Raw genomic sequence first — 17252 nt, 5'->3', positions numbered from 1 at the left:
AATGTATATGGGACCAGGTTTTACTACTGTTTAAATCAGAAGGAAGGCAATACAATCTCATATATTCTGACCAAAAAATTCTGATCTATGTCAGGGAGGCCTTAGCATGATGCGTGTGAAAACTTTCTCCTTATGTCCATAACTCTGATACACCTAAACACACTACCACCCTGAACCTCAGTCTGAAGGTATTGACAAGACTTAACAAGACAAACTGAAGCATCACAGATGATTAGTTTCAAATGAGAGATATAGAGGGAGGAGGAAGGGAGGAAGAAATAGAAAAAGAGAAGGGGTGGAGGAGACTATACAGTCAATATTGTATACAATTTCTGAGTGAGATGCTTTTTAATACAAAAAATGTTTTCTCTTTGATGGTTTGCTACCCTTTAAAAGGAATAACTTAAGAGAAAGGGAAAATAGAAATCTACTCCTTAAAAAATGAAATCAGTTTGTTCTGGCATTTCCAGGTACGCCATATCCTTCATGTATCCCAAAATCTTGAACCTAATATAAATCTCAGTATAATCCCACACTCTTTTGCTGATAAAATAAATTTATTATAGCATTGTTTTTCTTTTTAGAAGAGAAACATGGGTCTTCAAGAGTTGTGTTTGCTATAAGGCACTGAACACTCTTAACTTCTCTGGAATTGATGCAGGAGGTATCTCAATGTCTCACAGAATTACCCTAAACTGTTTATATTGATTACTGCTGCATAGACAAAGTGAGCCTCTTTAATTGTACCTTTAAATTGGATTTAAATGATGAACAGTACATCGTTAGAGAATAAAAAAGCTCACATCTTAATGTGAATAATTATAAAGATGAGAAATGAAGGCAAATTAATATTATAATCATTTTGTATACATTCCATTTCACACATACCTGGAAACTGTTGATTTTTTTTGATGTTTTAGTATCTTTTTCTAATGGGAAAAACACCAAGTTACAAGCACATAAAAATCAATAATCAATGTGGTGAGATTATTTTTCATTATCCCAACATTTTTTAGGATACGTATTCCTTGCACGAGCACATTCATGTTAAAGGACAGTGATGCAAATTGGAGTGTTGTATTGAAATATTACTAAATTAACTTTAAATTAGCTGTGTTTATTGATTTTTGACAGCTGAGATTACTAAATAGTGACACATAAGATTACTGAGTATCGATTACTATTTTAAGTAATGAGAAATACATAACAGAAAAATTATGCTATCAAATAGCCATGATCTTCAGTTTTATTTGATATTGTATCCAATATTAAATTTTACCACTTAATTTATCCCAATAAGCAGAGGTTAATGAATGATCTTATTAGAGAAAGTCTAATAATAGCACAAAACAATTACATATTTGTAACGTCATTGTATTTACAGGCATGCAAGTTTAGTTATCTTTTCGAGTGCTTACCTTGAATTCTGTTAAGAAGAGAAATAAACTCACATAAATGCCAGTCAGCAAGTCTTCACAGGTTTAGACCAAAACTTTTCTCATGGATTTTCTCTGAAATTCCACTTACATCTACTACCCCTTTTACTGTAGCATAATTTCTCAGTGGTGATTATCATTTAACAATGAGCATTTAAATATTAAGTAGCATATAGGGGGAACCCATTCTAGGGCAGATGCAAAGATTCTAAGATGGATCAGCAGCAAAGACTAAACATTGGTACTAACCAATTAATATTTATATTATGGACACACACACAGGCTTACAGGGTGTGAATTTAACAGAAAAAATTAAGAAAAACCTCAAGAAGTAAAATGAACTGTGAATCAGCAGCAGAGCTTATGGAATGGAAAGAGAATTCCAAAGGAAGAGGATTTCACACTGGGTATAGGTAGCTGGGTCAAAATGGTTCATGTTCAGGGGCATTTTTATTCCTGTTTAGCAAAATCTAGAGAGACTAATAGATGTTGTATGGACTTGGGGTTTACATGTCAGGGATGAAAGAGCACTTAGATTAGTCAGACTATATTACCTTACAGGATAACCAAGAAACCATCCTGAATCCAAATAATTTAGAGCAATATATATTAAAATATGGCAATGTCATGTTCATGAAGCTCAACAGGGATATTTTTGTCTTCAAATACAGCATTTTACTGAGACCCAGTGAGTAAAAACTACAGGTGTTAAATATGCAATTTTTCTTATAAATTCATATCTAACCATGCAATATATTTATTTGCTAGTCTGTGCCCTAGAGCGAGATCAGTTGGACTTGTAATAAACATTAAAGCCCCATGAAATGCATCTTCAATGTGGTCATGTGTTACTTGAATTCCTGCTTCCCTAAGTCGTGAGACATACATGATTCCATCATCCCTTAAGACATCATGTTGACATGTGAGGACATATGTCAGAGGTAAGCCTTGTAATTTAACATTATCAGCTAGCAGTGGTGCTGCTCTTGGATCCAGAAACCCTGGATATTTTTCTCCAAACTTGGAACTTCCATAAATTGGGCCCTTATAAGTGTGGTCCTTTTTAAACTTTTCAGGCAGCCAGTTGCTCCAGTTTACAAATGCAAATAAATGGCTTGATTCTTCAGGGACATGTCTGTTGGAAGCCATTGCTTCATTAAGAGAGGTGTCATTAGTAAAATATTCACTCCAGAACCTGACCATTAATGACTTGGGTAGAATCGGCTTGTCTTCATTATCTTGATAGGATGGTAAATCCAGATCAAGGGTCTGAAGAGCTGGATAAAGTAAAGCTTGTGTCTTAAGCTTAATTTTGACTTCAGGGTCATCCAGCAGCTGTAAAAATTAGAATTATTCCATAATCATTTCAAAGGCTTTAGCACCAACACACAATGAAGATGAAGCTCCAACACACAATGAAGGGAATGTAATTAACATATTTATTATTTTCCAGTATATGCAACATAAAACAGATTAATTTTAAAAAAATCTTAAATTCATAGAAATGTCACCTGAAACAATATGTTGAATAGCAATTCTAACCATATCTGGAATGTTAGGAACTGTTTTCTCACATGTGCTCTTAAAAATATAGTCCCTTATTATTTTTATATTGAATGAAAAGAATACATCTGAAAGGGTTCTTTAATTGACATTAATTCAAAGTCACTGGTGCTTGTCTAATGAGTAAAAATTGCTACATAGAAACATCCATGATTTATAAACTGCAGACTTTTGAGGCTTCATTAATTATTTCACAGTTCATAGACTTCATCCACTCTGTCTTATTAAACCTGAGGAGAGTTTAGGGTGCTCATAATTAAGCTTGCATGCATCCTGAACACACAAAAAACAAAATGAGTAGACAAAGTAAATTAAAAACCCTGGCCACTTAAATGTCATCCTTTCTTCTGAGAGGAGACCCTAGCCTTCTCTCTTGTTTTCTGGCTGTAGCAGCAAGAGTTTATTTACATTTAATTTGTAACAAAACATTGTTATAGAGCTAGATTGCACTGACAACCCACTCATATTTGTTTGCTTTTTGCAGTTGTACTTCAAACTGGGTATGTCTACATGTGCAATTAATACGAAGCAATAAACTCCAGAGTTTATTGCTTCAATAGGTAATGCGTAGGGGGAGCATAGAGGATAATGTGCCCCCCCAGAGACTGGCACTGGTGGTTGGGGGGGGGGCGGTGATGGCTGGTGCCCCCCCGAGAACATGGGGGCATTGAGAGAAGTGCTGGTGGCACTTCCAGTTTGCCATTCACTGCTGGGGGACACCCCCTAGTTGGCAATTGGCTGCTGGTGCCCTCCCCCAGGTTCAGGAGGCACTAGTTCCCATGATTGCTTCTAAGTTTATTGCTCCCAGGCACACCATTTGAACATGAGTCTGGGAGTAATACACTCTGGAGCAACAAATTCCAAAGTTTGCTCAGCCTCAGACACAAAACACTTGCCCACAGAGTTTGAGATATTTATCCACTGGCAGTCTGATTCAGAACTCACACGTACCAGACATGAAAGATAACTGGGAGGTTGATTAGTTCGTGTGTGATAACTGTGGGTTTTAAAAATATATTTTGTTTAAAATAATCCAGTAAGAAAAATTAGCAGAACAAAGTCTCTAAACCTGTAAAATATAAATAACCTACCTCCTGTGCCACTGCAGCAGCTAAGTTACCTCCTGAACTATCTCCTGCAACACTGATCCGAGATGGGTCTACTCCATATTGTGCAAGTATATTATTTTGTAGGAAGAACTTCAATACCATGTACACATCTTCAAACTGAGCTGGGAAATGATATTTAGGTGCTAGTCTGTATCTTTGGGAACATAAACAAGGGCATGTTATTGTTCTATCACTGCTTGGGGAAACAAACACACTTAATTTTACACTTGTGAATTTTAATGAAAATAAACCCATTTATACAGTGGAAACTTTTTTCATTTTCTATGTGAAATCCAAGTTGCTGTTGTTGTTTTTTTTTTGCGGGGGGGGAGAGGGTTGGCAGGGGGAGGTTGACCCCACAATACAGAAGCTTCAACAATTGGTATGTATTTATTAAATTTACCAGAAATAGCAACAGTTTGTTATTGGGCCTCTTCTTTCTTATCTGCTGAAGAGGTATACAAATCCTGAGCTCAGGGAGATATTATCCTAAATGATGCAAAATTAATATTGAAGTCCCAATGTTCTGTGATTATCATCCAACTACAACAATTTCCTAATAGATTTATGTCATTGCTGTAATAATACCTTTATTCTACTGAGAGGCCATTTGCAATAAGAAGCACCATTTGTCTGGTATTGCTGAGATCAAAACATTCTTGGAAACTACTGCAAACCTTAAAACTCGGCTGCTATATACACACTATCCTTGCCCTGTGTTTTCCTTAAAAATATGTGTAATAAAAGTACTACTGATACTACTGACACAACTATAATAGTTGTGTCAAGAGCTGAGTGATATTGTACTGCAAGAGAAAATATGGAGAAAGTTAATCATTTCTGCATAATTTAAACAAAGGTAACGAATTTGATTTAAATATAATTAATGAAAGTTTGAACCCGTTATTGGGAGCTGAATAATAACCCTGTCTCAACAGTTACCCTAAGGCAAATGCATACCATGAAACAGTCACTGCTAAAGACAAAAGATCCTGCTTGCTTTCCAGGCTTATGTATAGGGAGACCCACCAGGCTTCACAACTTGAGATTTTTACATAATCAGAAAGATTTATGTGCCTTGCCTTCTTTTTCATTCAATTGAAATCCAAGGCAAAACCATGTTTAATTAAAAAGAAAAAAAAGGAAAATATATGTCCAGCACATGAATGAACATGACTTGCTCGGGAGAAACCAACATGGCTTTGTCAAAGGGAAATCACATCTCACTAGCCTATTAGAGTTCTTTTGAAGGTGTCAAGAAGCAGAGGGATTATGGTGATCCAGCTGACATAATGTATATCTGGACTTCCAAATATAGCATGTGGAGGGTCCCCCTGCACTCCTGTGGGCTGCTCCATCTGCCCCAGCATCGCAGCATTCACAAGCCACACTGATACCTCGAGGCATGTAGAAAAAAATGTAAAGCTGTGTCTATGTCCAAATCGTTGATTCTCTGAATCAGCATTGGATCTTCAGATATGGATTCAGCTGACAGTGATCTGAATCAATGAATCAAATCATTGTCCTTGATTTGGGCCAAATGCGAATTGAATAGGGCTTGCTTCACACACCCCTATTGCTTAGGTATTCCAGTTTTCCACCTTTAACTGGTTCTGCTTCATAATGTAAATGTAGTTCTCTGCTTTCTTTGGTCACACTAACTCAAACTGCCTGTGACCCTCGCTTGTTCTTCTGTCTCCAGCACATACACGTGATGATTGTGCCAGGTCTTTGCCCACATCTCCCACCTCTCAGCCTGGTCCTGCAGAGCTTGGCTCTGTGCTTACAGGTGGCTGGGGACCAGCCCTGTTCCCCAGCTTCTTCCCCCTCCCCCACGGCCTGGGGGAGCTGAAGGGAATTATGCCCCCTCCCCTTATCAACTGCTTGCTTCAGTCTCTGTCAGAGGTGGGAGGGGTGGAGTCTGCTGGTCTTCTGCCAATTGTAAATGTAGTTCTCTGCTTTCTTTGGTCACACCAGCCCAAGCAGTCCCTCTCCTGTTCCCTTAGCTCTATCTCCAGCACGTCTGTGCTAATTGTGTCAGGTCTTTGCCAGCAGCTCCCACCTCTCAGTCTGGCCTGCAGGGCTTGGTGCCAGCATACTGAGTGGGGGACAGGAAATTAAAGCCCCTCCCAGTCCCCACCCAGGGATTGCCTGGGGGGTACAGACCCTCTCAGGCTGTTGCCCACCCATGCCACGTGCCCTGCTCCAACAGAAAGCAGGGGGCATGGCCAACAAACTGAGCTGTGGAAGTGGGAGACTAAAGCCTCTCCCAAACCCCATCCAGGGTTTGCCTGGGGGGCAGTCCCTTTCAGGCTGTTACCTGCCTGCACCCCATGCCCTGAAATAGGAGAGAGGAGGGGGTGTGGGCAGCACATTGAGGTGGGTAAGGGACGATTAAAGCACGTCCAAGACTCCATCAGGTGTTTGCCTAGGGCAGGCAGTGCCTCTCAGGTTATTGCCCTGCTCAGCTCGCCCCACCCCAGAGGAGAAAGGTCTGACAGGGGCTGCCTCCTCAGGCAGACCCAGCTGCCATCCCCAGACGGGTTTTCCTTCCCTCCCTCTTGTCAGCTAGCCCCACTGCTCTGGCTAGAGACTAGAGGGGCAGGGCCAACCTTGCTTTCTGGAGCAGACAGCATAATCCAGCCCAGGGCTGCAAAGCATGCAGAGAGATTCTGTTTTAACTTAAACTGGGACAAAATTTCCATAAACTGGTTTGACCTCAATCAGCTAAGACTGATACTACATCCATCCAGGTTTATCTTAAACAAGTTTCAGCCATTTTGAAACAGGTTTATGTGCACTGAAATTCTGTTCTTTTACAGGTTTAAACCAGTTTCGGATCACTTAAACTAGCTTATGTGTAATTTTTGTTCCTAGCCGTACAGTTTAGAAGACATACAATTCGGGGTGGGAGACATGATAAAGATTTACAAAATACTAAATGGCAAAGAGAAAGTAAATAAGGATTTATTGTTTACTTTCTCTCTCTCTCCCTCTCTCTCTCTCTCACAATATAAGAACTAGGGGTCACAAAATGAAACTAGTAGGTAGTAAGCTTAGAACTTTCTTTTGTGAGGTTTTTTTTTCCCCACAGTGTCATTAAAGTATGGAACACATTGCCACAAGATGTTGTGAAGCTAACAGTTTAGCCATATTCAAAAAGAAATTTAATACATTCTTGAAGTAGCTATTCTTGGAGTAATTATCACTAGATATTGAGCACCTCCTTCTCATTTCTGAGCTTGTGGAAAGCATTGTGAACAATTGGACTAGGGACAGAAGTTACACATAAACTGGTTTAAGTAATCAAAAACTGGTTTAAACCTGTAACAAAACAGAAGGTCAGCACACATAAATCAGTTTCAAAATGTCTGAAATTGGTTTAAGATAAACCTGGTTGAATATCATATCATATTTAACTGAGTTGGGTCAAATTGGTTTATGACACTTCTGAGCCAGACCCCTTCCTGGTTCAAGTTAAATCACAGCCCTCAAGCATCCCAGTATGCTTTCCAGCCCTGGGCTGATCTGTGCTGTCTGCTCCAGCAGAGAAGGTCTGGGCAGTGGGGAGGAAGGAAGGGACTGTCCCCCGCCACCCCCAGCTGGGGTCAGAGGCCAGACAAGGGGGTTAAACTTCCCTTCCCTGAGTACAGAGATGCTAAATTTATTGCTGGCTGCAACTGTGGACTACAAAGTCCAGAGGTATCTGGAAGCAGGAAGAGGAAGCGATGAACAACCCTGCATGTGATGGCCAGAAACAAAAGGGGTTAATAAGCAACTTATAGCAAAAAAAGATCTGCTTCTTGAAAGCATCTGGTAATGGCATATAGTTAATATTAGCTAAGGCAAAGTTTGCAAGATTGTTTCCTCCACACATATCCTGTCTGTCAGCAGCATAACCATAATGTTAAAATTAACTGTCTGTACCAAGACTAACATGGGCCACAAGAGGCTGAACTAGAAACAAAACTGCAAACTTTAGCTGATCCAACAATTTTTGCTTAAAGGTCAGTAAAATTGACAAACCTGACCACAAGGTATAATTAACACATTTCAAAAAATTTCAAGTGGGTTGAATTTAGGCAGGAAAAAATGCTAATCTCAGACCCCAAAATAATGTGGTGTAATTTGCTTATTGGGTAAACCCAAGTTTAGGCAGTAACCTATTATAATAATTTCTAACACCTTTTAACCCCATAGGGTAACAGCTGTAGGGTAAGACTGTGAGTGGCTCTAAAGCCAACAGATTAGCATAGGACAGGTTATAAAGGAACACGCATGTCAGGTGACCAGTAGGAAGGATGGAACAGAATCCTCATTGCTGTTCCAAGCCCGGACTTCAGACTCCCAGTGTGAGCAAGAACCAGATCCTGACTGAAGGACCTTCCCCAGTGCTCCCTCCAACAGCATGGATCGGGGATAAGAAGTAGTTTATATCTATAAATTTAGGGCTTGGAGTTATGTGGTTAGCTTTAAATAGTTGCATGCAAAAACTGCAAGGATTTTGATGAAATAGTAGGATTTGTGAAATAGTAGGATTTGGACATGCTTTTGTGAAGTGTCTGAGTAGGAAAACTGCTTCCCTTCAGCATAAACAGAAATAATCCCTGGTTCTCATACCACATGCAGGTCATATTCATAAAACCCTTCCCAACAGTGATTTTATATATATAAAAAAAGTTTTTGTGTTAGATTTTTCATATCTAGACCCTATGCTTCTTGCAGACAAGCAGACAGAAGCCAACTTGCAGATCTCTTCCTTGGGTAGGTTGAGAAGACTAGCATTGAATTAATTCATTTTAAGGCTATGAGAAAGTACAACTGAATTCAGTTATAGTGGAATGAAGGTTTGGGGAGAAAGGGAAAGACAAGTTAGTAATTAAAAACCAATTCAGTCATGTTTTAATTAAAAACTAATTCAGTCATGTTTGTGTAAAAAGAACTAGCTTATGATAGATTACTAGACAAATGTAAACTTGGGAACAAATCAGTTAAATAAGCAATAAGAATAAGCCATTTTTAAAATAAGTAAGCACCCTTTAAGTGCCCTTTTCAGAGCTCATGTTTTACATTTTTGTAACGTTGAAACTGACTTTATTTTAAAAGCTCTCACTCTTCTTTAACCGAACTTACAACAGCAATAAAGTTGTATAGTTGTATTACACATCCCTGTATCTTGTATCACTCATTCACAATAGTAATATATGTATGTATATATATATATATAAAAAAAAAATAAAACAACAAAAGATGTAGCTATCCCAAATCCTAATTTGCTTTAGAAACAAAATTTTTCTTACTCGACTGATACGACAACTGCATTTAGCTTGTTTGAAGTCCATCTCGACAGGAGGTCATAGGGCTCCATGGCTGAAATGAAACAAGTCACTTCAAGCATAGTCAGTTACAGTTAAAAACAAATATGTAAAATATGGCATGTGACTTTTGGCAGACTTGCCAGGCACTTTCCAAAACCTCCACAGTTCAGTGCCTTCACAGCAGCATAATGCAATGAATGCACACACAGCTTTATCTAGCAGTAGAGATTAAACAAATGATTATACTGTAGTTTGAACATTATCCAAGGGGACATCCATGAAAAAGCAGTACATTATTTAAATTCTCAAGTGCAATGCATAAAACAAGGTCCTGAAAGCTTGAATTTTATAGCAAGGGAAAAAAAGAAAGTCCAAGCTAAGCCAGGGGATGAGTTCATGAGTGCATCCAGGCTGAAATTAGAGAGGTTGCCTGAGCTCTACTGAGAGCAGAATTTGACTGAGTTTCTACAACCCCAGCAATTAGCGTTCCTACATGCCTGGCAATTAGTGTCCTACAAGTAGAGAACAATGCAATGAGAGCTCCTGAGTGATCATTAGGAATTTAAGCCTTACATACTACATTGATGATGCCAGTTTGGATGCTTGTGTAAGATGGTAATTTATAAGCATTTATTATTTAAGTCGTTAAAGTTCAATTAGAAAAAATGTGTGCTCTGAGAAGGAATATGACCAGGCTTCAGTGTGGAAACGAGCAAAAGCATTCAGATGAAGTATTAACAGGAAAAGCACAGCACAAAAATGAGACATGTTACACCATGTCTTGCTGGAAATAATGTGGGGAAAAACAAAAAGCCAAATACAGGGTTAGTCTGCCATACCACTAAACTGACTAAAGCAATTAACTAACTTCTTCCAAGAGAAAGCACAGGATTAGAAATGAAGATGTGATAAGAAAAAATTTCCTTAAAATTGGAAAGCACCCTCTAAATTATGTATTTGCTTCAGATTTCTTCATAACAGCACCCCAGAAGAAAAATGGCATATATAGAAGAGTATAATTAATGTATTGTAGTTAAAAAAAAAATTCTCTCTGATAAGAGAAGTGCAAGCTAGGGATGGCTCTCTCTAAAATCTATGTAAATCCAGTCCTAATTTAGTTCCTTCTTAAGAGCAAGTCCTGAAATGAACTAAAATAGTAAAATCTATGTAACAATTCTAAAGGGTTATTTTTAATGAGTAAGTCTCCCTTCTTGTGGAGTCTGCATTACATAATGAACACAGATTTAGTTGAAATGCTTCTTAGGAAAGCATTCTGAAGAGGTACCTGCTAAAAAGAGGTAAAAAATCATCATAGGCAAGGTCCTCCTATTTACTTTCTATATTTATTCCTGAAGTGAACAGGGAATATCAGGATCAGGACCAATCAAGATGCAATTTAGGTGGCAAAAAGCTCAAGTCTATGTTAGTGTGCAAACTTCTGGTTAATTGCATTCTTTCGCCTCCTCTTAAGTAAGTAGGGTAATTATGGGGACGTTTCTGGTAGCCCACATTTCCCTTCACTTCTGTTCAACCTTCCTTTCTCTACTGTGTGTTGTCTTTTGCTTTCCTCTGTGACAGGCTGAGCACTCCATCCTGCTTCTATCCTTTGTACTCAGCCCATTCCCAAGAATACCCACCTACTCTTCACCTAACAGATACACAATCATTTCCTTATGATATGCATTTGCCTTTCCTTCTCATAGTCCTACCATCCATCTGTGGGTGACACTCACTGGGACTTACCAAATAGGTTCCACACATGGATGTTCTTCATCTTTATATGGCACCAAAACCTCCTCATTATTCTTCCTTCCCCCATTTGTCATCATGTAATAAGTTTATTTGTTATGTTGCAGTTAATGCACACAATTGCTGTATAACTGATACACATAGAGAGACTAGAACCTGTATCAGTTTTGAATGAAAGACGTTCTACTTCATCTGTTACAATAATATGTTTCTTATCTAATATGTCCCTTCCTGTAAACAGATACCATAAAACGGCAACACCTTACACTAGCAGCTGACACCTGCCACACAAGATCCTAGCTAGTGAAAACAAGAAGCCCTTGTGCTTACCTGAGCCTCCAACGCACCACCCTCCACCATGAATGTAAATTACTGCCCTTTTCAATTCACTAGACTGCTTCCTGGGTACATATAACCGAACTGGAACATTCTCAAATTCTGTATCTGTCACAGTGACATTTTCATCAGATGTTGGCGGAACATATTCATAACTTGTAATCATCATCAGAACTTCCATGTAGTGCATCAGACCCAGCCGCTCAGCTAAACCAGCCTGAGAGCAAAGAAAGAAAGATCAAAGTTGAGTTTAAGATCACTACCTCACGTATTTTTTGAGTTATACTTCTGAATTACATTTTAGGTTCAACTAGGGACTTCTTCTTTTCTTAACTCAATAAGGCTAAGAACAGATAGTCAAAAATCCTGAGGCTGAATCAGTTCAGTCTTTCCAGGTTAGTTTAAGCTGTACAAATTAAACTAAGAAACAAATGGACAGACATTCACTTTTGATTCAGGAAATGCAACCACGTGCCTGCAGTGGGTCAAGCCAGAAAGCACAGCTATCTGGCTTGTAGCCAGGATGGGCTGTGTGTTTTCTTCCTTTTTCTACTGCTCCCAAGGTCTCTGAGATTTGCAGTCCAGAATTACAACAGCAGGACTCTGCAGAGTTACTCATCACTTCCTCTTCTTTTTCCAGGTGCCTTTGGGATCTGTAGTCCACAGCAGCAGCCAGCAGTAAGTTTTTTAGCAGGGCAGGACAGTTCTGTACTCAGGGTAAGGGAAGTTTACCCCCCTCCCTGGCCCCAGACCCCAGCCAGGGTTTGCCGGGGAGTGAGGAGGGTGGAGGAAGTCCCTGCCTCCCCTTTACCCATCAACCCTTCACTGCTGGAGAAGACAATGCAGCCCAGCCCAGGGGTGGAAAGCATGCTGGGATGCTGAGAGACTGTGATTTAACTTGAACCAAGAAAGGGTCTGGGACAGAAGTTTCATAAACTGGTTTGAGCCAACTCAGGTAAGTCTGATACTACATTCAACCAGGTTTATCTTAAACCAGTTTTAGCCATTTTGAAACTGGTTTATGTACACTGAAATTCTGTTCTGTTACAGGTTTAAACCAGTTTCTAATCACTTAAACCAATTTATGTGCAACTTCCAGCCCTAGAGCTTTGCCATTGCCATCAATGGCTGAGACTGTTACACATGCTTTGTAGATTTATCTTAATAATAAGGGACCACTGCTATTAGTGAGACTGTAGATGAACAACTGCAGAAGATAACTTTCCACTCCCAATATTCTGAAGTGCCAAAACATGTCAATCTTCATTCTTTCTTCGACATAACGTTCTGCAGATAGATCATTAGCCCTAGGAGGCAGACTGTCAGGACAGTTTCGGCCCCCCAGAAATCTTTAAAATTGTCCACCAAAGAATCAATTCGATATACCTCACTTTTGACTTTTATTCAGGTGTTTTACAAAGGAGAAAGGCAAGAAAAGCATAAAACATTAACTTACAATTAATAGACACACTCTTAGACACAGAAATTATGTCTGCATCTGGTTTTTGTTGACAAGTTTCATTTATGTTATGATCTGAGGCTCCCTCTAGAATATGTTTCCAAAATACAGATACCAGAAACTTCACTTTCAGCAGCTTTGTTCACAACTAATGTCCATGAATAAAGAGGTTTAGGCAGATATTTTTATTGCTAAAAATAGATGTAAAAGCTGAACATAACTATCACAAGGGAATCTGAGGAAATTACATGATAAATTTATTTAGCCCATGGCATCATAGCTGATGGAAGCTGGTACTCGCATGATGAAGTCAAAATAAAAAATCCATTTTTATTTAGTGAAGGGTGCATGTCTTGTATCTCTGAGATGCAGAATATTCTATTCAAAAGTAATAACAGATCTAAAGTAAAACTCAGAATTCCTTGGGGAAGCATTCTATAATTTTCATAGATTTTTTTAGGGTTGGAAGGCACCTCAGTAGATCATCAAGTCTGAGCCCCTGCCTCGGGCAGGAAAGAGTGCTGGGGTCAGATGACCCCAGCCAGGTGCTTGTCCAGTCTTCTCTCAAAGACCTGCAGGGTAGGAGAGAGCACCACCTCCCTTGGAAGCCCACTCCAGATTCTGGTAACCTTTACCATGAAGTTCTTCCTGATGTCCAATCTAAATCTGCTCTTTCCCAGTTTGTGACTTGTTTCTAGTCACCCCAAGGAATGCCCTGAAAAACAGAGTATCTCCTATTCCTTGATGCCCCACCCCAATGAATTTGTAGACAGCCACAAGATCACCTCTCAGCCTGCTTTTGTGGAGGCTGAAGAGATCCAGAGCCTTACCTGCAGGCCCCTAATCATATGAGTAGTCCTCCTCTAGACCCTCTCAAGGTTATCTTACTCCTTCTTGAAGTGCAGTGCCCCAAACTGGTTGCAGTACTCCAGCTGCAGCCTTACCAAAGCTGCATAGAGGGAAAATATCACCTCCTTAGACCTGTTCATGATGCACCTGTGTGGTTAGCTTTACTTACCACTTCATCACACTGATGACTCATGTTCATCATGGAGTCTACTATGACTCTGAGATCCCTTTCTGCTGCTGCGCTACTTAGAAGGTCATCCCCCAATCTGTATGTGCTGATGATTCTCTCTCCCTAGATATAGCACTTTTTACTTATCTTTGTTAAACTGCATCCTATTCTGTTTTGCCTATTTTTCCAACCTGTCCAAATCCACCTGAATCCATTCCCTGCCCATCCATGTGTTTACTTTGCCCCATAATTTAGTGTCATATGCAAATTTGGACAGAGTACCCTCCACACCCTCATCCAAGTCACTGATAAAAATATTGAACAGCTCAGGTCCAAGGACCAAACCTTGGGGGACACCACTGTCCACATCTTTGATACCGACTCATCCACCACCACTCTTTGGGTTCATTCCATAAGCCAATTTGCCACCCACCTGACCATGTGATTATCTGCATCGCATCTGCTTAGTTTATTTATCACTTGATTAGTTTATTTACAAGAATGGGATGAGACACTGTATTGAAGGCCTTTTTAAAATCCAAGTAGATGATATCTACCTTGACTACTGTATATAAGCATTTTGTGACTTGGTCATAAAAAGAGGCTCATAAACAAGAATAGTCAGGAAGAATCTACGTGCTATGAATCCATGCTGGTTGCCCTTCAGCATTATTTTTCCTGCTGGACTTATGCAAATGTGTCCCTTAATCATTTTTTCAAAGGTTTCCCAAAGATAGAGGTGAGACTAACCAGCCTATAGTTACCACAATCCTCCTTTCTCCCCTTCTTGAAAATAGGGACCACAGTGGCCCTTTTCCAGTCATCTGGGACCTGACTGGAGCACCACAAGTGCTCAAACAGTCTTGCCAGTGGTTCTGCTATAACACTGGTTAATTCCCTAAGCAAGCTTGGATGAAGATTGTCTGGGTCTGCTGACTTAAACGTGTCCAGCCCCTCCAAGTGTCCCTTCCCTAGGTTGATGCTAACTGTTGGTAGGCTAGTGTCCCTCTTGTGCCCATCTACAATTCAAATAGGAGATATACCTTTATCCGTGTTCAGGAATACAGATGTGAAAAACTCATTGAAGAGCTCAGCTTTGTCACTCCTCTCTGTCACCAATTGCCCTAGTCTGACCTGTAGGGGTCCTATGTTGCCATGTGCCTTATTTTCTTCCTAGATGCCTGAAGAAGGACTTTTATTTTATTGCTGTATTTTATAAGGTTGTGTTAGATTTCTGTGTTACTGTGCTAGTAACAATTGGAACAAGATGGCTGAGTTTTATATCTCTGAAATAATCAGGAATTATTTGGAAAATGTTAAACTTTTTTGGTATTGTAACCTAGGCCCTGCAAAACACTAGGCAATTGCTTGAGCTCTCCACATGTAGATTACTGAACTCCTCAAAATATTTCTTATTGCTATGAAGAAAACCATCCTGTCATAGTGAACTAAATTGAATCCCTTTTACAGGAAGTCTTTTTCCTTCATGGAACAGATTCAGTAGACTGCAGGGAAGGTATTTCATGCAATATAAATGTTATTGATTTTCCCATATAGGATATTGTTTTGCTAATGTATTGCTTGTCAGTAGTCAGTTGGCTAAAACACAATTTATATTACAAAGGAATGCAAAGAAAGCTGAAATGTAGTGCTGTGTAGGATCATGTAGTGCTGTGTAGGAATGCAAAGAAAGCTGAAATGTAGTGAAATGTAGGATCATTTAGATAACTAAAAGACAGTTTTTAAATGGAACACTTGTTTAACATTCCTACACAGAAAATCTTATGAAGAACAAATATATAATATTAGTTCCTTCCCAAAAATTACATATGGGAACATAGTGAATTATCATATAATTCCTTGCATACTAATAACACATATAATGCTAAAAATCATCATTTAAAAACTTCAGAAGCTTTAGAAGCTCTAGAAACATTACTGTACATGGATTTTTATTCTTCAAATTCCCAGTGGAAATGTTGTGGCCCAATCGTATAGTTGGAATTGGGTGTCCCTTTCTGAAGATTGGATACTAACATCAAAAGAACAGTAAGAAATGTAGCGGGCTTTTTTCCAAAAGCATGTACAATGAGGATTTTAGAAATAGTCTCTCACAAAAGTTCATTGTCAATAAACCTTCATGCACTTGAAGCGGTTTCATTAAGTGGAAATAAATTATCTTCAGACTGAGAAATCAGGTATGTTGATCACATGATTCGATACCCATAGCTCTTTAATACAATGATGATACATAGGGATGTAGTTGTCATGGGTGACTTCAATTACCCGGACATCTGCTGGGAGGAACAGTCAGCCAGGTCGGACCGTTCCAGGAGGTTCCTGGTCGAGATACAGGACCTCCACTTAATTCAGGAGGTGCACAGTCCCACCAGAGGAAATGCCCTGTTGGACCTGGTCCTGGCCACAGGCGATGACCTGGTAAGGGGCCTCCAGGTCCTTGACCACCTGGGTGATAGCAATCATCGCTTGCTGGAGTTTACCATCCAGTTCAGGGTGTCAAGGGCCAGAAGCAAGGCAGTAGCCCTAGACTTCAAGAGGGCCAACTTCAAGTTGAGGAGATTAGTGGGAGAGGCACTGGGGTTCTCAAGGGCAGGGCAACTCAGTGCCCAAGATGAGTGGTCATTCCTTAAGGAGACGATACTCAGGGCCCAAGGGGTGACCATCCTAACTAAAAGCAAGGGGGGCAGGAGTGCCTGAAAGCCCCCCTAGCTCACCAAGGGCGTCCGGGAATGCCTGATCACTAAAAAGGCGGCGTACAACCAGTGGAAGAGGGGTGCTATCTCCAAAAAGTAGTATACCTCCTCTGCTCTGGCCTGTAGGAGGGCTATCAGGAAATCTAAGGCAGACATAGAGCTAGGACTTGCGTCCAAAATCAAAGATAACAAAAACTCCTTTTTCAAATATACAGGGAGGATGAAGAAAGCACCGGGAAATGTGGGGCCCCTGCAAGATCCTCTGGGCAATCTGGTGGTTGTGCCAGAGGAGAAAGCAGACCGCTTTAAGCAATTCTTCACCTCTGTTTTCTTGGGCAGGAACTGGGACTTCCCCACCATGATGCGAGACGGACTCGAGGGGAAGAGAGGCGGAAAAGGATTTTGGAGTCATCATTGACTCCAAGAAGAACATGGGCGAGGAGTGTGGGGATGCAGTCAGGAGGGCCAACTGCACCTTGTCATGCATCCACAGATGCATCTCAAGCAGGTCCAAGGAGGTGATCCTCCCCCTCTATGCGGCACTGGTCAG

The 17252-nt window shown here is 40.1% G+C and overlaps 1 protein-coding gene across 2 annotated transcripts in view; it reads right to left on the bottom strand.

Moving 5' to 3' along the window:
* Positions 1-787: 787 nt before the first annotated feature.
* Positions 788-17252, bottom strand: part of AADAC (arylacetamide deacetylase) — a 35131-nt gene continuing 18666 nt past the window's right edge. For both annotated transcript variants that reach the window (XM_019532598.1, XM_019532597.1), the window contains 4 exons: positions 11506-11728; positions 9409-9478; positions 4091-4262; positions 788-2771 (listed from right to left, as the gene is read on the bottom strand). In XM_019532598.1, coding sequence (XP_019388143.1) covers positions 2163-2771; positions 4091-4262; positions 9409-9478; positions 11506-11728 — 1074 coding nt within the window. In that variant the 3' untranslated portion in view covers positions 788-2162. The remainder of the gene's footprint in view (positions 2772-4090; positions 4263-9408; positions 9479-11505; positions 11729-17252) is intronic.

Source organism: Crocodylus porosus, unplaced genomic scaffold, assembly GCF_001723895.1.
Source record: "Crocodylus porosus isolate Cpor-Errol unplaced genomic scaffold, CroPor_comp1, whole genome shotgun sequence".
In the NCBI taxonomy this organism is placed as follows: domain Eukaryota; kingdom Metazoa; phylum Chordata; order Crocodylia; family Crocodylidae; genus Crocodylus; species Crocodylus porosus.
The sequence above is the reverse complement of the archived record's forward strand: the minus strand, read 5'-3'. Positions and strand labels throughout refer to the sequence as shown.